Source organism: Oncorhynchus kisutch, linkage group LG4 (genome assembly GCF_002021735.2).
Source record: "Oncorhynchus kisutch isolate 150728-3 linkage group LG4, Okis_V2, whole genome shotgun sequence".
NCBI classification, from domain to species: Eukaryota; Metazoa; Chordata; class Actinopteri; order Salmoniformes; family Salmonidae; genus Oncorhynchus; species Oncorhynchus kisutch.
Window position 1 is genome coordinate 80,384,330 of NC_034177.2, and position 25,327 is coordinate 80,409,656.

Sequence of the window (25,327 nt, forward strand, 5' to 3'; positions counted from 1 at the left end):
TTTCTGTGCAGCACTTTGTGACATCAGCTGATGTAAGAATGGCTTTACAAATACATTTGATTGATGGTCTCCATTTGTGTTTGTTTTGAACTATCCTTTTAGGGTGAGGGACAAGATATCGACCACTTCTTATGTAGATGTTTCATAAGAACACTTTCCTCACAATGTGTTTTCCAAACACCACCCCATGATGTAACAGTGGAGTTTCCAAGGTGTCAGCCATAGGGAACCACTGTTTGAAGCTCACTGTATGCAGTAAAGAGGGTCAAATAATACATACATACTAGATGTGTAACACAGACACTGGGAGTTAGGAAGCAAGTACAGGGGTCATATAATACATACAAATACTAGATGTGTAACACAGACACTGGGAGTTAGGAAGCAAGTACAGGGGTCATATAATACATACAAATACTAGATGTGTAACACAGACACTGGGAGTTAGGAAGCAAGTACAGGGGGTCAAATAATACATACAAATACTAGATGTGTAACACAGACACTGGGAGTTAGGAAGCAAGTACAGGGGGTCAAATAATACATACAAATACTAGATGTGTAACACAGACACTGGGAGTTAGGAAGCAAGTACAGGGGGTCATATAATACATACAAATACTAGATGTGTAACACAGACACTGGGAGTTAGGAAGCAAGTACAGGGGGTCAAATAATACATACAAATACTAGATGTGTAACACAGACACTGGGAGTTAGGAAGCAAGTACAGGGGTCAAATAATACATACAAATACTAGATGTGTAACACAGACACTGGGAGTTAGGAAGCAAGTACAGGGGGTCATATAATACATACAAATACTAGATGTGTAACACAGACACTGGGAGTTAGGAAGCAAGTACAGGGGGTCATATAATACATACAAATACTAGATGTGTAACGCAGACACTGGGAGTTAGGAAGCAAGTACAGGGGGTGAATTTAATAATAAATAGAACAATACAAAACAAGAGGTTATCATCTGGACATGAGAAAGATAACTAATACTGCCTGGGGACACAACCAAAGGGAATGACAGATAAAGGGGAGGTAATCAGAAGTGATGAAGTCCAGGTGAGTCTCATGAGACGGGGTGCGCGTTACGATGGTGGCAGGTGTCCATAATAATAAGTAAACTGCCGACAATGAGGAGAGAGGTAGGGGGAGTAGACGTGACAGTACCCCCTCCCTGAAGCGCGGCTCAAGAAGCAGGACGCCGACCAGAGGAACGGTCCCGAGTACCAGGAGCAGGCCGGTCACCCCTGATGAGGCACGGGAACCTGAAGAGCCAGCTGAAGCGTGGGAGCATGACGGACTGTCTAAGGCATCCCCGGTAGCTTCGGCAGTGGCCCTTGGACCCGACATCACCAGCAAAAATGTAATTAAAAAAAATAAAAATAAAACTTTTGCTTCCATTTGTTGAGGCAGTATTCTGTAACGCAGACACTGGGAGACTGCAAGCAAGTACAGGGAGTAAAATGTATAATAAATGGAACAATACAAAACAAGAGTAGCATCTAGAAATGGAAACATAACTAATACTGCCTGGGGAACGAACCAAAGGGAATGACAGACATAAGGTAGGTAATCAAAGAAGTGATGGAGTCCAGGTGAGTCTCATGAGGTGCAGGTGTGCGTAACGATGGTGGCAGGTGTGCGTAATAATAAGTAAACTGGCAACAATGAGTGCCAGAGAGGGGGAGCAGGAGTAGAAGTGACAAGAAGTGCCATGCATTGCCCCCTGGTCGCATAACATTGGGGTTGAGTATGAGCAACACTGTTCAATCAAACTAGGCAGAAAGCCCAGTTCAGGATCTGACCCTTTTTTTTCAATTTCCACCAAAAATATCCAAATCTAAATGCTTGTAGCTCAGGACTTGAAGCAAGGATATGCATATTCTTGATACTATTTCAAAGGAAACACTTTGAAGTTTGTGTAAATGTGAAATTAATGTAGGAGAATATAACACATTAGATCTGATAAAAGATAATACAAACAAAAAACATGTGTTTTCTATTTTTCTTGTTACATCATGTTTGCAATGCAATAGAAAGGCCAGACAGTGATGTAGGATTCTAGGTGTGATTTAGATGTTGTCCACAAGATGGGAGCAGTGTAAAATCAGCCTTAGTTGAGCTGAATCTATATTACATAATAAACATTTCCTGTAGATGTCTTTTAGTGTTTAGGCCTCAATCACAACTGAATGAGAAAGATTGGCACCATTACAATACACCTAACATTACAGCATACTGTACATCTTCCTATTTGGCTGGGTTAAGACAATACAGTATGGTTTTAGTTTGCAAGTCAGTCACACTGTTTTGCCCCTGCCTACCTGTGTGTTTCCCTTTAACTATCTCACAACTTGTTGTGTTTTATTTTAATAGGCAAGTCAGTTAAGAACAAATTCTTATTTTCCATGACAGCCTAGGAACAGTGGGTTAACTGCCTGTTCAGGGGCAGAACGACAGATTTGGACCTTGTCAGCTCGGGGGGGTTGAACTTGCAACCTTCCGGTTACTAGTCCAACGCTCTAACCACTAGGCTCCCTGGCCTTGCTGTCCTTGCTGCTCATTTAATTTATGTGAACTTGTTGGCAAGGAACTTTTGTTTGTATCCCTTCATCCATAATTAGGGAATTGACAGAGGAAGACAGAGGAAGCTTGCTGTCCTTGCTGTGTTGTGAAACAACAACTCTAGTTTAACTTCTAGGGGTAGGGGGGACTTTTCAAGACAGTTCTGAAAAGTCCTCTCCCTTCCCCTAGAAGTTAAACCAGAGTTTCCTCTGTCTTCCTCTGTCAATTCCCCAATTATGGATGCAGGGATGCAAACAAAAGTTCCTTGCCAACAAGTTCACATAAATTAAATGAGCCATGACTTGAGCTGTTTTTTGGGGGAAGGAAACTCGTCCGAGATCTCTGACTGTGACTGAAAGGGAAGGGATGCCTTGGAGTGAGAGTGCAGCACTGCTCAGCTCAGCTTGTCTCAGTACTTCCCAGTGATGCCTTGGAGTTAGCGTGCAGCACTGTTCAGCTCAGCTCATCTAAGGTCTTCCCAGTGATGCCTTGGAGTTAGCGTGCAGCACTGTTCAGCTCAGCTCATCTAAGGTCTTCCCAGTGATGCCTTGGAGTGAGCGTGCAGCACTGCTCAGCTCAGCTTGTCTCAGTACTTCCCAGTGATGCCTTGGAGTGAGCGTGCAGCATTGCTCAGCTCAGCTCGTCTCAGTCCTTCCCAGTGATGCCTTGGAGTGAGCGTGCAGGATTGCTCAGCTCAGCTCAGCTCGTCTCAGTCCTTCCCAGTGATGCCTTGGAGTGAGCGTGCAGCATTGCTCAGCTCAGCTCAGCTCGTCTCAGTCCTTCCCAGTGCGTGTGGAACATTTCAGCATGCCAATTGCAAGATCCCTCAAAACTTGAGTCATCTGTGGTATTGTGTTGTCTTCTAAAACTACAAAAATATAAATGCAACATGTAAAGTGTTGGATCCATGTTTCATGAGCTGAAATAAAAGATCCCAGAAATGTTCCATTGGCACAAAAAGCTTTTTTCTCTCAAATTTTGTGTACAAATGTGTTTACATCCCTGTTAGTGAGCATTTCTCATTTGCCAAGATAATCCACCCACCTGAAAGGTGTGTCATATAATGAAGCTGATTAAAAAGCATGATCATTACACAGGTGCACCTTGTGCCGGGGCCAATAAAAGGGCATTATAAAATGTGCAGTTTTGTGACACAGCACAATGCCACAGATGTCTCAAGTTTTGAAGGAGCGTGCAATTGGCATGTTGACTGCAGGAATGTCCACCAGAGCTGTTGCCAGAGAATTTTATACCATAAGCCGCCTCCAAAGGCATTGGAATTTGACAGTATGTCCAACTGGCCTCACAACCGCAGACTATGTGTAGACCTTACAGTGAAATACTTACTTACAAGCCCTTAACCAACAATGCAGTTTTAAGAAAATACCTAAAAAAAAGTAAGAGTAACAAATAATTAAAGAGCAGCAGTAAATAACAATAGCGGGGCTATATACAGCGGGTTCCGGTACAGAGTCAATGTGCGGGGGCACCGGTGTCGAGGTAATTGAGGTAATATGTACATGTAGGTAGAGTTATTAAAGTGACTAAACATAGATAATAGCAGAAAGTAGCAGCAGCATAGGGGGGGGGTGTCAATGCAAATAGTCTGGCTGGCCATTTGATTAGATGTTCAGGAGTCTTATGGCTTGGGGGTAGAAGCTGTTGAGAAGCCTCTTGGACCTAGACTTGTTGCTCCGGTACCACTTGCCGTGCGCTAGCAGAGAGAACAGTCTATGACTAGGGTGGCTGGAGTCTGACAATATTTTGGCCGTTCCTCTGACACCGCCTGGTATAGAGGTCCTGGTTGGCAGAAAGCTTGGCCCCAGTGATGTACCGTATGCACTACCCTCTGTAGTGCCATGCGGTCGGAGGCCGAGCAGTTGCCATACCAGGCAGTGATGCAACCCGTCAGGATGGTCTCGATGGTGCAGCTGTAAAACCTTTTGAGGATCTGAGGACACATGCCAAATCTTTTCAGTCTCCTGAGGGGGAATATGTTTTGTCGTACCCTCTTCATGACTTTCTTGGTGTCCTTGGGCCATGTTAGTTTGTTGGTGATGTGGAAGCCAAGGAACTTGAAGTTACCCTTACCCTTCAGGAAGTCCAGGATCCAGTTGAGGAGGGAGGTGTTCAGTCCCAGGGTCCTTAGCTTAGTGATCAGCTTTGAGGGCACTATGGTATTGAATGCTGAGCTGTAGTCAATGAATAGCGTTCTCACTGTAGTTGTTCCTTTTGTCCAGGTGTGAAAGGGCAGTGTGGAGTGCAATAGAGATTGCATCATCTGTGTATCTGTTGGTGTGGTACGCAAATTGGAATGGGTCGAGGGTTTCTGGGATGATGATGTTAATGTGAGCCATGACCAGACTTTCAAAGCATTTCATGGCTACAGACGTGAGTGCTACGGGTCGGTAGTCATTTAGGCAGGTTACCTTAGTGTTCTTGGAAACAGGAGCAATGGTGGTCTGCTTCAAACATGTTGGTATTACAGACTCGGACAGGGAGAGGTTGAAAATGTCAGTGAAGACACTTGCCAGTTGGTCAGCGCATGCTCGCAGTACACGTCCTGGTAATCCATCTGGCCCTGCGGCCTTGTGAATATTGACCTGTTTTAAGGTCTTACTCACTGCAGAGAGCGTGATCATACAGTCGTCCAGAACAACTGATGCTCTCATGCATGTTTCAGTGTTATTTGCCTCTAAGCGAGCATAGAAGTTATTTGATTGATTTCTTTATATGAACTGTAACTCAATATGTTGTATTTATATTTTTGTTCGATATAAAGTGTTCAACCGTGAGTTTCTACCATGCTTTGGGGAAATAGGATGCGGGCGAAGGGTAGATTTATTTTGAATTCAGGATAGTGCTGTTGGAATTCACCTGCTTCTACATAGGGGAGAAATTCTGAGAAATTCTATATGTGATGCCATCTTATCAGGTGAAATACAGCACAGTATGTAAGAATAGCTGGAAACAGAAGTGCTCTTCAAATAGCATTTATTGCTCAGCACATTCAGGCATGATCAAATCACATTATCAACCATTCTCATTATCATCCCTATGCACATTATCATCCATTGGTCAGAAGTAAATAGATACAGGAAAATACAGCTTTTGATTTGTTACATTCAATATTACAGTACATCTCTCTTGCAGGAGTTCATTAACTGTGCCTCATAATCAGGGGCGCAACTTTGATTTTAGAAGTGGGGGAGCGTTATTATTATTGTAAAAAAGAAAATCATATCCAGTTGGATAAACACTCCAAACAGCCTACCCGACCACTCGGAGGCATCCACATGGTCCTAGAGCACACCACTGCCTCGTTTTGTAATATATTCCAATGATAAAACTGGGGGGGACAAAAATACAATTTCAGAATGTGGGAGGGGGACATGTCCTGTCCCCGTCCCCAGTGAAAGTTGTGGCCCTGGTGATAATTGACAGTCACGAACCATGATACTTTACATATTAAGTGTCAGTTAATATTTTAAGGCGGAGCAGTTCTCATATTGCTTTAAAGGCTTGCACTAACCATGCAGTTTTAAAGAAAACCTCTACTGACCTCTAAATCTAGCCATTATATAAAGAGGTTAAGTCCCAAGTTTTAGGTTTAGCTTGCTTCTCTGCGATTGACTCAGCAGCTTGTCCTGTTCGCAGTTTTGTCATCTTTGCTCTCTCCATCACCTCCTGTAAATCAGTTCTTGTCTATTTAAAATTGCACCTGTTCTGTTATCTTCTCATCAACTGTCTGATCTTTCAAACCCATGGCTGATACATCCTGTTCTTTCACTGGTGATATATTTGTAATAGATATCTCCACATGTTCAGGTTTTAATTCAGAGGCCTTGGTCTTCACGCTAACTGTCTTTGGTGGTCCATCGTTGGGATCTGTAACCTTCTCAGGCTCTTTGTCCATACTTTCCTCTGGTTTCTCCTGAATTGTGTTGCTTTCTGGCACCCCCCTGTGTGAGTCCTTGCCCTCTGCAACTGCAGGCATCTGTTCCTCTGGTGGTGTGATTGTCTTAGCTTTGTCACCACTGCCTATCATTTCACTCTCTTCTGTAGGGGTGGTCGTTGTTTCTGGGGTGAGGGTTGAGTCTGGTTTAGGGGCGGTTGTTGATTCTGGGGTGAGGGTTGAGTATGGTTTAGGGGATATTTCCTCTTTAGGGGTGATGGTTGAGTCTGGTTTTGGGAATGTTTCTACATTAGGGGTCACTGCTGGTTCTGGTTTTGTGGAAGTTTGTACTTTAGGGGTGACTGCTGGTTCTGGTTTTGGGGAAGTTTCTTCTTTAGGGGTGACTGCTGGTTCTAGTTTTGGGGATGTTTCTTCTATATGTGTGACTGCTAGTACTGTTTTTGTGGAAGTTTCTTCTTTAGCGGTGACTGCTGGTTCTGGCTTTGGGGAAGTTTCTTCTCTGGATGTGACTGCTAGTTCTGGTTTTGGGGAGGATTCTACTTTAGTGGTGACTGCTCGTTCTGGTTTAGGGGATGTCTCCTCTTTAGGGGCAACAGTGGGGAACGGTTTAGGTGATGCTTCTTCTTTAGTGGTGACAGTGGGATACGGTTTAGGGGATTTCTCCTCTTTAGGGGTGACTGTTGGCTCCTGTTGCGGGGATGTTTCTTCTTTAGGAGTGACAGTGGGGTCAGGGTTAGGGAATGTTTCATTTTTAGGGGTGACTGCTGGTTCTGGTTTTGGGGTAGATTCTTCTTTAGGGGTGACTGCTAGTTCTGGTTTTGGGGACGTTTCTTCTTTAGGGGTGATGGTTGAGTTTGGTTTTGGGGAAGTTTCTACTTTAGGGGTGACTGCTAGTTCTGGTTTTGTGGAAGTTTCTACTTTTGGGATGACTACTGGTTCTGGTTTTGGGGAAGTTTCTTCTTTAGAGGTGACTGCTAGTTCTGGTTTTGGGGAAGTTTGTTCTTTAGGGGTGACTGCTAGATCTGGTTTTGGGGAAGTTTCTAATTTAGCGGTGACTGCTAGTTCTGGTTTAGGGGAAGTTTCTTCTTTAGTGGTGACTGCAAGTTCTGGTTTTGGGGAAGATTCTAATTTAGCCGTGACTGCTACTTCTGGTTTTGGGGAAGTTTCTTCTTTAGTCGTGACTGCTAGTTCTGGTTTAGGGGAAGTTTCCTCTTTAGGGGTGACTGCTAGATCTGGTTTTGGGGATGTCTCCTCTTTAGGGGCGACAGTCGGGAATGGATTTGGGGATGTTTCCTCTTTAGAGGTGACAGTGGGGTACGGTTTAGGAGATGTCTCATCTTTAGGGTTGACAGTTGGCTCTGGATGCGGGATTGTTTCTTCTTTAGGAGTGACAGTGGGGTCCGGTTTAGGGGATGTGTCATCTTTAGGGGCGACTGCTGGTTCTGGTTTTGAGGACGTTTCTTCTTTAGGGGTGATGGTTGAGTTTGGTTTTGGGGAAGTTTCTACTTTAGGGGTGACTGCTAGTTCTGGTTTTGGGGATGTTTCTTCTTTAGGAGTGACAGTGGGGTCAGGGTTAGGGAATGTTTCATTTTTAGGGGTGACTGCTGGTTCTGCTTTTGGGGTAGATTCTTCTTTAGGGGTGACTGCTAGTTCTGGTTTTGGGGACGTTTCTTCTTTAGGGGTGATGGTTGAGTTTGGTTTTGGGGAAGTTTCTACTTTAGGGGTGACTGCTAGTTCTGGTTTTGTGGAAGTTTCTACTTTTGGGATGACTCCTGGTTCTGGTTTTGGGGAAGTTTCTTCTTTAGTGGTGACTGCTAGTTCTGGTTTTGGGGAAGTTTGTTCTTTAGGGGTGACTGCTAGATCTGGTTTTGGGGAAGTTTCTAATTTAGCGGTGACTGCTAGTTCTGGTTTAGGGGAAGTTTCTTCTTTAGTGGTGACTGCAAGTTCTGGTTTTGGGGAAGATTCTAATTTAGCCGTGACTGCTAATTCTGGTTTTGGGGAAGTTTCTTCTTTAGTCGTGACTGCTAGTTTTGGTTTAGGGGAAGTTTCCTCTTTAGTGGTGACTGCTAGTTCTGGTTTTGGGGAAGATTCTAATTTAGCCGTGACTGCTAGTTCTGGTTTTGGGGAAGTTTCTTCTTTAGTGGTGACTGCTAGTTCTGGTTTTGGGGAAGTTTGTTCTTTAGGGGTGACTGCTAGATCTGGTTTTGGGGAAGTTTCTAATTTAGCGGTGACTGCTAGTTCTGGTTTAGGGGAAGTTTCTACTTTTGGGATGACTGCTAGTTCTGGTTTTGGGGAAGTTTCTTCTTCAGTGGTGACCGCTGGTTCTGGTTTAATGGAAGTTTCTTCTTTAGGGGTGACAGTTGGCTCTGGTTGCAGGGTTGTTTCTTCTTTAGGAGTGACAGTGGCGTCGGGTTTAGGGGATGTCTCAGATTCTTTCCCCTTTTCCTCACCCATTGAGACATCTTTTGTGACCTTTTCACTGCCATTATGTTCATTCTGCACAATACTTTTTACACTATCATCCTTGCTGCTCACTTTTTGCTCTGTCGGACCCACCTCCTGTTTTGGAGTCTTTTGCACAGGCTCTTCCTTACACTCACTTGTTGTGCTGAGAATTCTGTCTGGCATTTTACCTCCTACTGTTCTCTCATCTTGTGTCGTTTTTACACCAGAATCATCAGGTGACTTCACCTGCTCCACTGTCTCCTTGGTTGAACTGCTGTTGAGCTCTGCAGTGTCATCAGGGTATTCCATGTCCTTCTCTGTGGGCTCAGGGAGATCCTCTTCTTGTGTTGTCACAGCACTCTCTGCCTCTTGAGGTTGGTCTGACTCTCTGTGCTCCTTCTGATCAGGTTTCTGCTCCAGTGTTGGGGCACTCTGCTCTGTCAGATTTACCTTTTTTCTCTCTTTGATGGGACTTTCTTTAGGGCTATCTTGTTGTTGCTCTGTTGGGGCACTCTCCTCTTTCAGATCTACCTCTTTTTTCTCTTTTAAATTGATTTCTTTTTTTCTCTCCTCTGACACCTTTTTGGGTTCTTTGGAGATGTCCTCTGTGGGGACCTGTGGTTCACCCTTTATTGAACTTCCTGTTTTGCTATCCTCTGACTCTGACGTTTTGGGTTCTGTTGAGATGTCACCATTCTTGGGAATCCCTGGTTGGGATTTGCCATGATTTGGGGTGTCATCTTTTTCTAATGTCTCATTTATCTCGCTGTCTAGCTTCTCTGTTGTGTCCAGTTTTTCCTTCTCTCCCTCACTGGTTGCCTCAGCTGATTTGACTTCACTTTGTGTATGTTCACCTCTGTCAATGTCCTCTCTCTTTTTGATTGCATCTGGCTCACCCCCCTTTTTCTCCTCTCTTTCATCATCTCCCTCCTCTCCATTTTCTCCCTCACTAGGGCTAACTCCGTCTCCATTTACCTCGACCTCTGCTGATGTTACCATCTGCTGTCTCTTAGACTCTTCCTCCTGTTCACCCTCTTCCTCCGGGGCGTCCACTTCAACATCCACTTTACCTTTAGCTTTCTCTTTGTCCTCATCCTCCTCTTCCCCACTCCTCCTCTCAGCTTTGTCACTCTCTTCTCCCTGCTTCTGTCTCAACTCGTCTCCCTCTCCCCCGACTGTCTCCTCGGAGCCTGTCTCCTCGATCTCGGACATCTCCATGTCTCTGGTGGTCTCAGAGATGATCTCCTCAATAAACTTGTACTGGGGTTCAGACCTGCGTGTGGGCCCTCCCTGCCGGGCCAGGCAAGGCAGGGTGTAGACGGGGGACTGGCGGTAGATGCAGGGCATGGAGATGTGGGTGTCAGAGATGGTGTACAGATGGGACTCCTCACCCTCCAGGAGTTTCCTATAGGGAGGCAGAGAGACATGTTATTACCGTCATGACTATAATATGGATATGTCCCAATGTTTTAGCCTCGTAAATGCCAGACTGATCAATTCTGCACACATCCATGTCAGCTCTTGAGAACAGTGTGTGTGGATATGTCTGAATATCCATATCATGATTAAAGTGTCATTCTGTGTTGTGAAATGGTCTATGTTCATTTGATTAGTCTTTATTTATTATTCAGTATTGACTGTGTTTTGTAGTAATCTCTCACCATCGCTATGACACTTTTGCACAGTTTTGCTCTAACACAGCACTAAGTTGAATCCGATGTGTTAGCGCTGGGCTAGAATAAAATTTCCACACCCCGGTTATCCTCAGAAAAAGATCTAGCCACTTTGTCTGGTATGACAACAAGGAGAAATTTAAGTGGGGAAATAGTGTTCTACCCCTATAGACCAATATGAGGAAATTATATTCCAATAATGATACAGTTCACATGGGGCCTATATTTGTGGCCTACACATAGTACACAGCCCTGAATACAAATATGAGTCATCAAAATGTGTATGTTTACTTACATTTGTTAGAGGTACAAAATAAACCACAGTCTACCTGGTAATGAATCAATTCTGCATAGTGACGCTCCTCCAGCTCTTGTAGTTGTTTTTCCAGGGCCTCTCTCATTCCTTTACCACAGTCCAGTTCAAATGTTTTCCCCTGCAGGTGCCTTCTATTCTCCTGGATCTCCTGTTGGGTTGCCTTCAACGCCTCTCTGTTACTTTCTGCCGCTTTGGTTAACTTTGTGAACTGGACACGGAAGCCCTCCTCGGCCTGCTGAATGTCGGAGGTGGCGTGACCTTCTAACTGCACACGGATGTCCCGGAGAGCCTCTGTGATGTCAGGTTTGCCAAAGTCGTGCGCCTTGACCGTTACTTGAGCCTCTTGGATCTGGGCCACCATTTCTGATATCTCGTCCTCATGGTTGTTCTTCAGGAAGTGGATCTCGTCCACCAAAGACTGCGCTTTCTTGTCCAACTGAAGTTTGGCGAGGTATGCATCGTTGGCGTCCTTTTCCAGCACAAGGATGCCGTTCTCTGCGTTCGAGCGGTCACGTGCCTCCTGCTCATACTTGTCTCTCAAGGTGAGGAAATCTTCCTCCAGGTTCTGATGCTCTATCTCGATCTGACGCTTCTGAAGGGTGATGTCATGAACTAGGTTCCTCAGGTCCATAAGCTCTGGCTCGTGCTCCTGGGCCAGAGACGCAGGGGACTGTGCCTTTAGTTTGATTTCCTCGATTTCCCTCTCGAACAATTCATTTTGATGCTCCAAATGACGCACCTTCTCTATGAATCCGGCGAAACGGTCGTTCAGCCCATGGAGCTGTTCTTTCTCATTCATTTTTGTCAAAACCTCGGTAAATGGGTTTGATAAATCGAAAAGGCTCTCCGATGATCTCTGAACGGATCCGAATTCGCTCTTCAGCGTCATTGCGGTAGTCGACTCAAAGCCAACGGTCCTGGATGCAGAGGGGGATCCGGTCAGTTTGGGTTGATAGCCGCAATACTCAGCTTGAGCTCCCCTATGCGGAGAACCTGAATGATAGTCCATTCTGTGGCTCATATTGCCTCAGTAAACTAAGCAGTGTTGGTGTGCAGGCTAAGCAGCCTTTTTATACCCTCTCTGTCTTCTCGCGCTGCAGAATGGAACTGTCTATAGTGCTGAAAATGTATAGCATCAGCTGTAAGCTTGACTGTCTGCCAACGCGTGCGTCCTCACCTGTGTTCTCTCTCTCTCCGTCTCTCTTTCTCCCTCATCGTTTTGTCTCAGACAGCATTGACGCATAGGAGTTTCACTTTGAAACGTCGGCAGTCTACAATGACACCTCAAAATTAAAAGTCATATGTCTTCAATACATTGTCAGGTGTTCAGACTATTGTTTTATCTAAGGGGCTAAAATTATAGAAAAGGGTTGCAGAATCTGGTTTGGCTGAATGTGTTTGCCTTGTAATATAACTGTATATTATTGTAAATAAGCGACAGTAATGCAAGTGTAAAATAGTAATGTAAAAATGACCCTAAGCTGATACATAACTGCTTCCATTTCTCAGTCAAGCAGCACTTTTAAAGGGCATTTCAAACACTTTTCAACCTCATATTCATCATCTCCAGCACCAAACCAGTGAAAATTAGGTTGAAAATGGGTGGAGTTGCCCTTTAATCTTGCACCTTTTTACAAATGTCTACATGAGGAAAATGCATGGGTCTGCTTGTCATGGTGGAGACAGACTGGCTGAAAGGGGTTGGCCTGGATGTGTTCCAGTGATACAGCTTTCATTTACACCTCACAGTATACGGTAGGTTGCTCATAGAAATCAATGATAGATTTCAGTGAATAATGTGAATATGATATCAGAATATGATATTTACTCTCTTAATCAGACATGAACATCTCTATAGAGAGAGATTAGTAAATAGAAAATGTGACTAAACAATGTCTCAGCAAACATATTTTTTATTGTAAAATAGTGTATCATCACTAAAATAAGCACTACATTAACTCATGTCACTTGATAGATGTATGTTAGAAAAGGATACACAGTGATTCACATATTTTAACACATTTCATATTCAACATTTTTATAATTTCGAGGTAATGTAATATGTAACCCCTAACTGTCCTCACCCCACCCCCTATAAAAACAAAAGTGTTGAGAAAGTGCTTTTAGATCAGATGAAAGTCACTCAGTAGATACACTGACTGTACAAAACATTAGGAACACCTTCCTAATATTGCATTGCACTCAATTCATCAGGGCATGGACTCTACAAGGTATTGAAAGCATTCCACAGGGATGCTGGCCCATGTTGATTCCAATGCTTCCCACAGTTGTGTCACTGTCAACTTGTCTGAATCTCCTTTGGGTGGTGGACCATTCTTGATACGTCCGGGAAACTGTTGAGCGTGAAAAACCCAACAGCATTGCAGTTCTTGATGCACACAGGAAACTGTTGAGCGTGAAAAACCCAACAGCATTGCAGTTCTTGATACACACAGGAAACTGTTGAGCGTGAAAAACCCAACAGCGTTGCAGTTCTTGATACACACAGGAAACTGTTGAGCATGAAAAACCCAGTCGCGATGCAGTTCTTGACAAACTTAAACCGGTGCTCCTGGTACCTACTACCATACCCCGTTGAAAGGCACTTAAATATTTTGTCTTGCCCATTCACTCTCTGAATGGCACACACACAATCCATAACTCAACTGTCTCAAGGTTTAAAAATCCTTCTTTAACCTGTCTGCTCCTCTTCATCTACACTGATTGAAGTGTACTTAACAAGTGACATCAATAAGGGATCATAGCTTTCACCTGGATTCACCTGGTCAGTCTACAGTATGTCATGGAAAGAACGGGTTTTCTCATGTTCTGTACACTCACTGCAAATCCACTGAATTGCAACATGCAATAATTTCAAACATTTCACTGAGTTTCAGTTCATAGACGGATATCAGTCCATTTAAATGACTTAGAACCTAATCAATGGATTTCACATTACTGGGAATACAGACATGCATCTGTTGGTAACAGATAGCTTAAAAGAAAAGTAGGGGCGTGCATCAGAAAACCATTCAGTATCTGGTGTGACCACCATTTGCCTCATTCATCATGACACATAACCTTCGCACAGAGTGGATCAGCCTGTTGATTGTGGCCTGTGGAATGTTGTCCCACTACTCTTCAATGGGTGTGCGAAGTTGCTGGATATTGGCGGGAACTGGAACACATTGTCGTACACGTCGATCTAGAGCATCCCAAACATGTTCAATGGGTTGCATGTCTGGTGAGTATGCAGGCCATGGAAGAACTGGGACATTTTTAGCTTCCAGGAATTGTGTACAGATCCTTGCGACATGGGGCTGTTCATTATAATGCTGATACACTCCGTTCACACCGTTGACATGAGCAAACCACTTGCCCACACAATGCCACACATGCTGTCTTCTGTCTGCGTGGTAAGGTTGAAACCGGGATTTATCCGTGAAGAGCACACTTCTCCAGCGTGCCAGTGGCCATCAAAGGTGAGCATTTGCCCACTGAAGTCGGTCACGTTGCCAAACTGCAGTCAGGTCAAGACCCTGGTGAGGACGACGAGCACGCAGATGTGCTTCCCTGAGACTGTTTCTGACAGTTTGTGCAGAAAGTCTTTGGTTCTGCAAACTCATAGTTTCATCAGCTGTCCGGGTGGCTGGTCTCAGACGATCCCGCAGGTGAAAAAAAAATGAATGTGGAGGTCCTGGGCTGGCGTGGTTACACGTGGTCTGCGGTTGTTAGGCCTGTTGGAGGTACTGCCAAATTCTGTAAACGATGTTGGAGGCGGCTTATGTTAAATAAATGAACATTCAATTATCTGGCAACAGCTCTGGCAACAGCTCTGGTTCCTGCAGTCAGCATGCCAATTGCACTCTCCCAAAAAACTTGAGACATCTATGTCATTGTGATGTGTGAGCTCAACTGTGAATGGTCCTGGAGCACCAAAATAAAGTGTTAAGCGAAGCCAGTTTGCATTTGGTTTCACCCCAATCATATCACATCGAGAGCAATACATCATTGGCCGAAACACCTTAAATAGTTGCTTCTCTGTTGTGTTGTTGTAGCTAGCTAAAATGGACCCTTTCCTAAATTAGGCATGGATGGAGATAGGGAGTTGGACTTGTGGTTTTGCTCAATTCCAGTACTAGCCAATGATTATAATAGCGATTCTGATCTAACCATAAATTCATACATTGTTGTGCCACAGGCCAGAGGACGGAAGATAATATGTAGCTAGATGTAGAAGGCAAATGTTAACTATCACAGTTAGGCTAGTGAGCAAGCATTATAGCCATGTGGTCATTTTAGCCAGGTTGGCTAGGACAACAACAAAATAAAAGTGAATACTGTATGACAGAGTCACAGACCGTTTTGTCAACATGAATGAGAGGTTGTCATTGACGTTTCTCTAGAAGTATATTGAGTCAACATGTTTTTTCTACTTGCACGAACGCATGTACACACACACACACACACACACACACACACACACACACACACACACACACACACACACACACACACACACACACACACACACACACGCACGCACGCGCAAACACACACACACACACACACACACACATACACACACACACACACACACGCGCGCGCGCACACACACACACACACACGCACACACACACACACAAATCAGAACCCACACTCACTTCCCATTCTGTCAACCAATGGGCATAAATGTCAACTCACCCCCTCTCACTTGATATATTGGAGCAAAAGTCTTCCAAAGACCTCCCACCTCTCCACCAGCATGTAACCTGGAGACCCGTCATCAGATCCCTCTTCTCCCAGCTGGAGGGTTTAATGATTTTAGTCACACCCTGGAGAAGAAAAAAATCTCTGGTGGTAAAATGTAGTGATTTAGCTCTTACTGAGACAGAGGCTGACAGGCTTTCGAATATCAAGTAAAAAAGTGAATCTCACTCATACACATACACGTACTTGTTGAAAATAGCATCTATTTATTCCAGACCTTCATGTTTTCCACATCTCAAATAAATCCCCAATAAATCACAGCGGGTTTGGAGTAAGTATGGGTTAAGCATTTGTCATCATGGGTTAGTATGAGTTAGCATGGGTTATCGTTAGCGTTTGATGACCAGGGTGAGTCCGTTGCCCACAGTGAGCATGCTCAGATCAATCCTCTGGTCTGTGTGGAGTTTCTTGTTGAGCTTGTCCAGAGCCTGGGAGGTCAGGTCATCAGGAGCAGGGTCCACCACTTTACCACTCCAGAGTACCTGGGGGGAGAAGGTGGGGGGATCAGAGATACAGGTGAGGTGTCCTGTGGTCAGAAGGTCAGAAAGACAGGTCAAGGAAGTGTAATTAGATAGACAGGTGATAGACAGGTCAAGGAAGGGTAATTAGATAGACAGGTGATAGACAGGTCAAGGAAGGGTAATTAGATAGACAGGTGATAGACAGGTCAAGGAAGGGTAATTAGATAGACAGGTAATAGACAGGTCAAGGGAGGGTAATTAGATAGACAGGTGATAGACAGGTCAAGGGAGGGAAATTAGATAGACAGGTGATAGACAGGTCAATGGAGGGTAATTAGATAGACAGGTGATAGACAGGTCAAGGAAGGGTAATTTGATTGACAGGTGATAGACAGGTCAAGGAAGGGTAATTAGATAGACAGGTGATAGACAGGTCAAGGAAGGGTAATTAGATAGACAGGTAATAGACAGGTCAATGGAGGGTAATTAGATAGACAGGTGATAGACAGGTCAAGGAAGGGTAATTAGATAGACAGGTAATAGACAGGTCAAGGGAGGGTAATTAGATAGACAGGTGATAGACAGGTCAAGGGAGGGTTATTAGATAGACAGATGATAGACAGGTAATAGACAGGTCAAGGGAGGGTAATTAGATAGACAGGTGATAGACAGGTAATAGACATGTCAAGGGAGGGTAATTAGATAGACAGGTAATAGACATGTCAAGGGAGGGTAATTAGATAGACAGGTGATAGACAGGTCAAGGGAGGGTAATTAGATAGACAGGTGATAGACAGGTCAAGGGAGGGTGTTTAGATAGACAGGTGATAGACAGGTCAAGGGAGGGTTATTAGATAGACAGGTAATAGACAGGTCAAGGGACGGTAATTAGATAGACAGGTGATAGACAGGTAATAGACAGGTCATGGTAGGGTAATTAGAAAGACAGGTAGTAGATGGGTAATAGACAGGTCAAGGGAGGGTAATTAGATAGACAGGTGATAGACAGGTCAAGGAAGGGTAACTAGATAGACAGGTGATAGACAGGTCAATGGAGGGTAATTAGATAGACAGGTGATAGACAGGTCAAGGAAGGGTATTAGATAGACAGGTAATAGACAGGTCAAGGGAGGGTAATTAGATAGACAGGTGATAGACAGGTCAAGGGAGGGTAATTAGATAGACAGGTGATAGACAGGTAATAGACAGGTCAAGGGAGGGTTATTAGATAGACAGGTGATAGACAGTTAATAGACATGTCAAGGGAGGGTAATTAGATAGACAGGTAATAGACATGTCAAGGGAGGGTAATTAGATAGACAGGTGATAGACAGGTCAAGGGATGGTAATTAGATAGACAGGTGATAGACAGGTCAAGGGAGGGTAATTAGATAGACAGGTGATAGACAGGTCAAGGGAGGGTAATTAGATAGACAGGTAATAGACAGGTCAAGGGAGGGTAATTAGATAGACAGGTGATAGACAGGTAATAGACAGGTCATGGTAGGGTAATTAGAAAGACAGGTAGTAGATGGGTAATAGACAGGTCAAGGGAGGGTAATTAGATAGACAGGTGATAGACAGGTCAAGGAAGGGTAACTAGATAGACAGGTGATAGACAGGTCAATGGAGGGTAATTAGATAGACAGGTGATAGACAGGTCAAGGAAGGGTATTAGATAGACAGGTAATAGACAGGTCAAGGGAGGGTAATTAGATAGACAGGTGATAGACAGGTCAAGGGAGGGTAATTAGATAGACAGGTGATAGACAGGTAATAGACAGGTCAAGGGAGGGTATTTAGATAGACAGGTGATAGACAGTTAATAGACATGTCAAGGGAGGGTAATTAGATAGACAGGTAATAGACATGTCAAGGGAGGGTAATTAGATAGACAGGTGATAGACAGGTCAAGGGATGGTAATTAGATAGACAGGTGATAGACAGGTCAAGGGAGGGTAATTAGATAGACAGGTGATAGACAGGTCAAGGGAGGGTAATTAGATAGACAGGTAATAGACAGGTCAAGGGAGGGTAATTAGATAGACAGGTGATAGACAGGTAATAGACAGGTCATGGTAGGGTAATTAGAAAGACAGGTAATAGACGGGTAATAGACAGGTCAAGGGAGGGTAATTAGATAGACAGGTGATAGACAGGTCAAGGAAGGGTAATTAGATAGACAGGTGATAGACAGGTCAAGGGAGGGTATTTAGATAGACAGGTGATAGACAGGTCAAGGGAGGGTAATTAGATAGACAGGTAATAGACAGGTCAAGGGAGGGTAATTAGATAGACAGGTAATAGACGGGTCAAGGGAGTGTAATTAGATAGACAGGTAATAGACAGGTCAAGGGAGGGTAATTAGATAGACAGGTGATAGACAGGTCAAGAAAGGGTAATTAGATAGACAGGTCAAGGGAGGGTAATTAGATAGACAGGTGATAGACAGGTCAAGGGAGGGTGATTAGATAGACAGGTAATAGACAGGTCAAGGGAGGGTAATTAGATAGACAGGTCATAGACAGGTCAAGGGAGGGTGATTAGATAGACAGGTAATAGACAGGTCAAGGGAGGTTAATTAGATAGACAGGTGATAGACAGGTAATAGACAGGTCAAGGGAGGGTAATTAGATAGACAGGTGATAGACAGGTAATAGACAGGTCAAGGGAGGGTAATTAGATAGACAGGTAATAGACAGGTCAAGGGAGGGTAATTAGATAGACAGGTAATAGACAGGTCAAGGGAGGGTAATTAGATAGACAGGTAATAGACAGGTCAAGGGAGGGTAATTAGATAGACAGATTAGAGGAGTGAGCTGAATGGGGAGACATGTGAGGAGAGAGGCTCAGACTGAGGACAGAGGTGATAGGTTGCCATCTTTCTCTGTGTTTTCTATGTAGGCCTATCTTTTCATGCATCTTTACCTTAGTTAGCTTATTAGATCAAATTGATTGCATGCTGGCATTATTCAAATCATATTCAAAATCACGACTCACTTGTAGGAATAACATTTTGGGCATAGGCTACTCACATTATCGATGGCAATGATGCCACCTTGTCTCACAAGCTCAAGAGACTTCTCGTAATATCTGTCATATTTCCTTTTATCCGCATCGATGAACACAAAGTCATAGGTGCCAGCTTCCCCAGCAGCTATCAACTCATCTAGGACAAACAAAAGATCACGTTGAAAAGGATTGAACCGTTTCACAACGGAATTGTGTTTGGGTTCGTTAAAATCAGTCACCAACCCAGTCTTTTTATACACATTTGAAGACATTAATTTTATTCTCGACTACGGCCTAGAAAATAAAAAGGTAGTTAGTTACATGTCTTTCATTGTCAAGGCATCTGTCCATTTAGATGTTTCAATGTGCTTTAAATTACATTTTGATTTGATTCCGAGTTTAGATGGTTTGAAGCAGACGATACCAACCATTTTCTGTCACAATTGTTGACCTGTGTTGTGTACATTAGTATTTATACTGTTGGGGTTTGGAGGGGGGCATTAAGTTCATTGTCAGGATTCTCTGCTGCTAGGCTTTGAAACTTTCGTAGACACTTTCTTCTGAGCAGATGACCTCACTACTCCACCCACAGCACTTTGTGAAGTCTGACTGACAGATGTTAGATACTGAATATGCTGTATTGAAGCTTTTGGGGAGACAATCAATGTTTCTGAATTCCAACGGGTTGAATGGGTTTAGATGTTGTATTGGGGTTGAATACTGGACAAACAGATCTAATTCCTGTCTAGAGGAATGATGGAGCAAGTGGGGGATGTAACACATACAAAAGCCCAGGCCCAGACAAAATAAGCGGACATGTGTTAAAACCTGTTAAGGATCGGGTGAATTTTTTCAACATTTTGTAAAAAATTGCGCAAAATCTCAACGTCCTGCTACTCATGCCAGGAATATAGTATATGCATATGATTAGTATGTGTGGATAGAAAACACTCTGAAGTTTCTAAAACCGGTTAACTCATGTCTTGTGACTATAACAGAACGTGTTTTGCAGGCAAAACCCCAAGAAAAACCTGTTCACAAAAAATAAATAAAAGTATCCCTCCGCCACTCTCTGATTTTGTCTATGGCAAGGGAAAATAGATAGCGTCCAGTTTACAATGCCTACAGCTTCCACACGATGTCGCCAGTACTGGAAATTCGGTTGAGGTTAATCCTTGGTTAAATGAGAAATAGGCACTTCCTGTCATCAAGTACACAGGCGGAAGTTTTGAAAGAGAGAATATCGACCAAGATTTCAAGACCTGCTGCTATTGAATACAGATCGCCCCGTGATCAATTGGATCGATTATTAACGTTTACTAATACCTAAAGTTGGTTTACAAAAGTAGTTTGAAGTGTTTTGTCAAAGTTTATAGGCGTTTCGGAAAGCAGTTTTTTCCTGGATCAGACGGGCTTCATAAATGGACATTTTGGGTATACATGGACGGATTTAATCGAAAAAAAGACCCAATTGTGATGTTTATGGGACATATAGGAGTGCCAACAAAGAAGCTCGTCAAAGGTAATGAATGTTTTACATTTTATTTCTGCGTTTTGTGTAGCACCGGCTACGCTAATTCTTTTGTTTACGTTCCCTTCAGGTATTTCGGGGGGTTGCATACTATCAGATAATAGCTTCTCATGCTTTCGCCGAAAAGCATTTTTTAAATCGGACATGTTGGCTCGATTCACAACGAGTGTAGCTTTAATTGAGTACCCTGCATGTGTGATTTAATGAAAGTTTGAGTTTTAACGAGTACTATATGATTTTGGCGCTACGCATTTCCCTGGGCTAGAGGCTAGATGGGACGTTAACGTCTCGCTTAGCCTCAAGAAGTTTTAAAGCACTGTGCTGAACAATTGGCTGGTGTTTTTACAAACATTTTCCAATCCTCACTCGACCAGCAACACGTGCCAGTATTGTGGAACAACTCAATAATTCTACCAATTCCTAATGCATCTAATCCCTCTGTGTCACGAACGTTGTTATATGAATCGGACCAAAATGCAGGTGGTTCCATCCTCTTTATTTGGAAGTGAAACACACAGAAAACAATAAAGCGCTAATCTAGTGCTCGCAGGCAACTATACATAGACAAGATCCCACAAAAACCCAGTGGGAAAAGGCTGCCTAAATATGATCCCCAATCAGAGACAACGATAGACAGCTGCCTCTGATTAGGAACCATAACAGGCCAACATAGAAAAAAAAAACTAGAGTACCCACCCTAGTCACACCCCGACCTAACCAACATAGAGAATAAAAGGCTCTCTATGGTCAGGGCGTGACAGTAACCGGACCGTGGATCGTCACCGGAGGAACCGGACCGTGCATCGTCGCCGGAAGCTCCGGACCGTGGATCGTCGCCGGAAGCTCCGGACCGTGGATCGTCGCCGGGGACTCCGGACCGTGGATCGTCGACGGGGACTCCGGACCGTGGATCGTCGCCGGGGACTCTGGACCGTGGATCGTCGCCCGGGACTCCGGACTGGGAACCCTCGCTGAAGGCTCTGGACTGAGAACCCTCGCTGAAGGCTCTTGACTGGGAACCCTCGCTGGAGGCTCCAGACTAGGAACCCTCGCAGTAGGCTCTGGACTGGGAACCCTCGCAGGAGGCTCTGGACAATGGATCATCACTGGAGGCTCCGGACCATGGATCATCACTGGAGGCTCCGGTACAGACTTCACCAGACGGCTAGCACGCTCCTCAGGACGAGTACAGAGAGCTGACTCAGGTGGCATTAAACTGAGGACACGCTCCTTAGGGTGAATGCCGTGCCTCATGCCCCAACACAACAGCTCTCTAATAACTCTCTCCTCCAATTTCCCTATCAACTCACTGACTGTCTCTGATTCACTCCCTTCACTCTCCTCCAAGTTCACCTTCCTCTCCCAGACTGGCTCTGGTTCACACCTCGGCTCCGTCGACCACCCCGTGTACCCCTCCAAAAAACTGTTTTGAGGCTGCTTCTTGGGCCTACGTCGTGGCCGCGAACCCTGGTGTCATCACTGTCCCTCCATCGCTGCTTCCGTCTGCTCCCATGGAAGGCGATCCTTTCCGGCCAGGATTTCCTCCCACGTCCAGGATCCCTTCCCGTCCAATATATCCTCCCACGTCCAGGCTGTCTGCTCCTCCTGGGCACGCTGCTTGGGGTGGTGGGATGTTCTGTCACGAACGTTGTTATATTGTTATATGAATTGGACGAAAATGCAGCGTGGTATGGTTCCATCCTCTTTATTTGGAAGTGAAACACACAGAAAACAATAAAGCACAAAACTAAACGTGAAGCTAATCTAGTGCTCGCAGGCAACTATACATAGACAAGATCCCACAAAAACCCAGTGGGAAAAGGCTGCCTATATATGATCCCCAATCAGAGACAATGGTAGACAGCTGCCTCTGATTGGGAACCATACCAGGCCAACATAGAAATAAAAAAACTAGAGCACCCACCTTAGTCACACCCGACGTAACCAACACAGAGAATAAAAGGCTCTCTATGGTCAGGGCGTGACACTCTGTGCTGAATGACTACCGCCCTGTCGCCTTGACATCCTTAGTAATGAAATGCCTTTAGAAAATTGTGAAAAATCATATTCTGAGTGTCACCCAGAAGCATCTCGACCCATTTCAGTTTGCCTATCAGACTAGCAGAGGAGTTGATGATGCCATTCTTACCCTCCTTAACATGGTCTATAGACATCTAGAGGGTGCCAAATCCCATGTCAGGGTTCTGTTTGTTGACTTTTCTTCTGCCTTCAACACAATCCAGCCTTCCATTTTGGCAGAGACTCATTTGGGACTTCTCCTTAGATAGGGGGCTGGTTTTGTGGCTGTTGGACTTCCTGAGCCAACGCTCACAGCGAGTCAAAATAGGTCCCCATGTGTCGTATATACGCAATACCAACACAGGCTCACCTCAGGGACGTGTTTTGTCCCCACTCCTGTACATCTTGTACAATAATAGTTGTACTAGTTCCCATACTGACAGACACCTCGTTAAGTTCGCTGATGACACTGCCTTGATCAGCCTGTTGCATGATGACGAGGAACATCATGGCCCGGTCCAAGGTGACTTTGTAGACAGGTGTTAGGAATCACACTTGGTCCTCAATACCAACAAGACCAAAGAGATGTGCATAGACTTCAGGAAGCGTACAACACCTACCTCTGAAATCTATCAGAAATCAGAATATAGAGAAATATGTTGAGAAGGAGTATTACCACAGCAAGCAAGGTACTTGGAGTCAAACAGACAGACCTGGATGAGATCTTTAAGGTCAGGGCCCTCCGTAAGGCTCACAAAATAATTTTAGACTCAAGCCACCCCCTGTACCTGGACTTTGAACTACTCCCCTCTGGGCGCAGGTATAGGGCACCCCTCAGCAGGGAAAACAGGATTAGACAATAATTTGTGCCAGGTGTGATTTCCCTCCTAAATAGCTTGGGCTGATGTGCCTATAGACTCCGTAAGGCCAGCAGGCTAATGTTCCTATAGACTCCGTAAGGCCAGCAGGCTAATGTGCCTATAGACTCCGTAAGGCCAGCAGGCTAATGTGCCTATAGACTCCGTAAGGCCAGCAGGCTAATGTGCCTATAGACTCTGTAAGGCCAGCAGGCTAATGTGCCTATAGACTCCGTAAGGCCAGCAGGCTAATGTGCCTATAGACTCCGTAAGGCCAGCAGGCTAATGTGCCTATAGACTCCGTAAGGCCAGCAGGCTAATGTGCCTATAGACTCCGTAAGGCCAGCAGGCTAATGTTCCTATAGACTCCGTAAGGCCAGCAGGCTGATGTGCCTATAGACTCCGTAAGGCCAGCAGGCTGATGTTCCTATAGACTCCGTAAGGCCAGCAGGCTGATGTTCCTATAGACTCCGTAAGGCCAGCAGGCTAATGTTCCTATAGACTCCGTAAGGCCAGCAGGCTAATGTTCCTATAGACTCCGTAAGGCCAGCAGGCTAATGTTCCTATAGACTCCGTAAGGCCAGCAGGCTAATGTTCCTATAGACTCCGTAAGGCCAGCAGGCTAATGTTCCTATAGACTCCGTAAGGCCAGCAGGCTAATGTTCCTATAGACTCCGTAAGGCCAGCAGGCTAATGTTCCTATAGACTCCGTAAGGCCAGCAGGCTAATGTTCCTATAGACTCCGTAAGGCCAGCAGGCTAATGTTCCTATAGACTCCGTAAGGCCAGCAGGCTAATGTTCCTATAGACTCCGTAAGGCCAGCAGGCTAATGTTCCTATAGACTCCGTAAGGCCAGCAGGCTAATGTGCCTATAGACTCCGTAAGGCCAGCAGGCTAATGTTCCTATAGACTCCGTAAGGCCAGCAGGCTAATGTTCCTATAGACTCCGTAAGGCCAGCAGGCTAATGTTCCTATAGACTCCGTAAGGCCAGCAGGCTAATGTGCCTATAGACTCCGTAAGGCCAGCAGGCTGATGTTCCTATAGACTCCGTAAGGCCAGCAGGCTAATGTTCCTATAGACTCCGTAAGGCCAGCAGGCTAATGTTCCTATAGACTCCGTAAGGCCAGCAGGCTAATGTTCCTATAGACTCCGTAAGGCCAGCAGGTCTTTTCATTTTCTATTCTTTTATTTCTGTATTATTATTGTTTTTAATTGGTATGTAACTGTTATGAAAGTTGAATTGTCAATTTTGTTTTGTATTTAAACGCCACTTTCAATGTGTACATGACACTGCAACAAAATTTCCCCATGGGGACAAAAGTCAGTAAGTCAGTAAGTAAATTAGCTGAATGACTAGAGGAATGTTGATCTGACCTCTTTAAAGAAAGGTTTAGCAATGTTCACGTATTCGTCGTCTATTTCACATGCTACCACTTGACCACTCTCTGGTACAACCAACGCCATGTTCAGGGTGTTGTACCCTGTGTACATCCCTGGAGAGAGGAAAATATTAATATTACTCTCTTCTGATATTAGAATGAGGACAGTTCATTCAGAATTAGTGAATGTTGAAAAGATTGGCACAATGAAATATGTTACAAATAATATAGGAACATTAAATGTTTTCAGGATTAAGCTTGTTTTATCATTACATACCAATTTCAATGGTTTTGCTGGCATTGATCAGTTTGGCCAGATTTGCCATCAGTTTGCCAGCAATCAGCATGATGCTCCAAAAGGCCT

The 25,327-nt window shown here is 44.5% G+C and overlaps 2 protein-coding genes across 2 annotated transcripts; both read right to left on the reverse strand.

The window, feature by feature from the left end:
• Positions 1 to 1,204: 1,204 nt before the first annotated feature.
• LOC116373221 (neurofilament light polypeptide-like) lies at positions 1,205 to 11,954 on the reverse strand. The gene is made up of 6 exons (XM_031821900.1): positions 10,947 to 11,954; positions 10,729 to 10,733; positions 9,133 to 10,349; positions 6,446 to 6,705; positions 4,592 to 4,675; positions 1,205 to 1,354 (listed from the first exon to the last, which is right to left on the reverse strand). The coding sequence occupies exons 1-6, from the start codon at positions 11,952 to 11,954 to the stop codon at positions 1,205 to 1,207; spliced, it is 2,724 nt and encodes a 907-aa protein (XP_031677760.1).
• A 3,984-nt stretch (positions 11,955 to 15,938) lies between these two features.
• LOC109888826 (catechol O-methyltransferase domain-containing protein 1-like) lies at positions 15,939 to 19,448 on the reverse strand. Its single transcript, XM_031821901.1, has 2 exons — positions 19,200 to 19,448; positions 15,939 to 16,185 (listed from the first exon to the last, which is right to left on the reverse strand). Exons 1-2 carry the CDS (start codon positions 19,446 to 19,448, stop codon positions 16,033 to 16,035), a joined length of 402 nt encoding a protein of 133 aa, XP_031677761.1. The 3' UTR covers positions 15,939 to 16,032.
• Between the last annotated feature and the right edge of the window lie 5,879 nt (positions 19,449 to 25,327).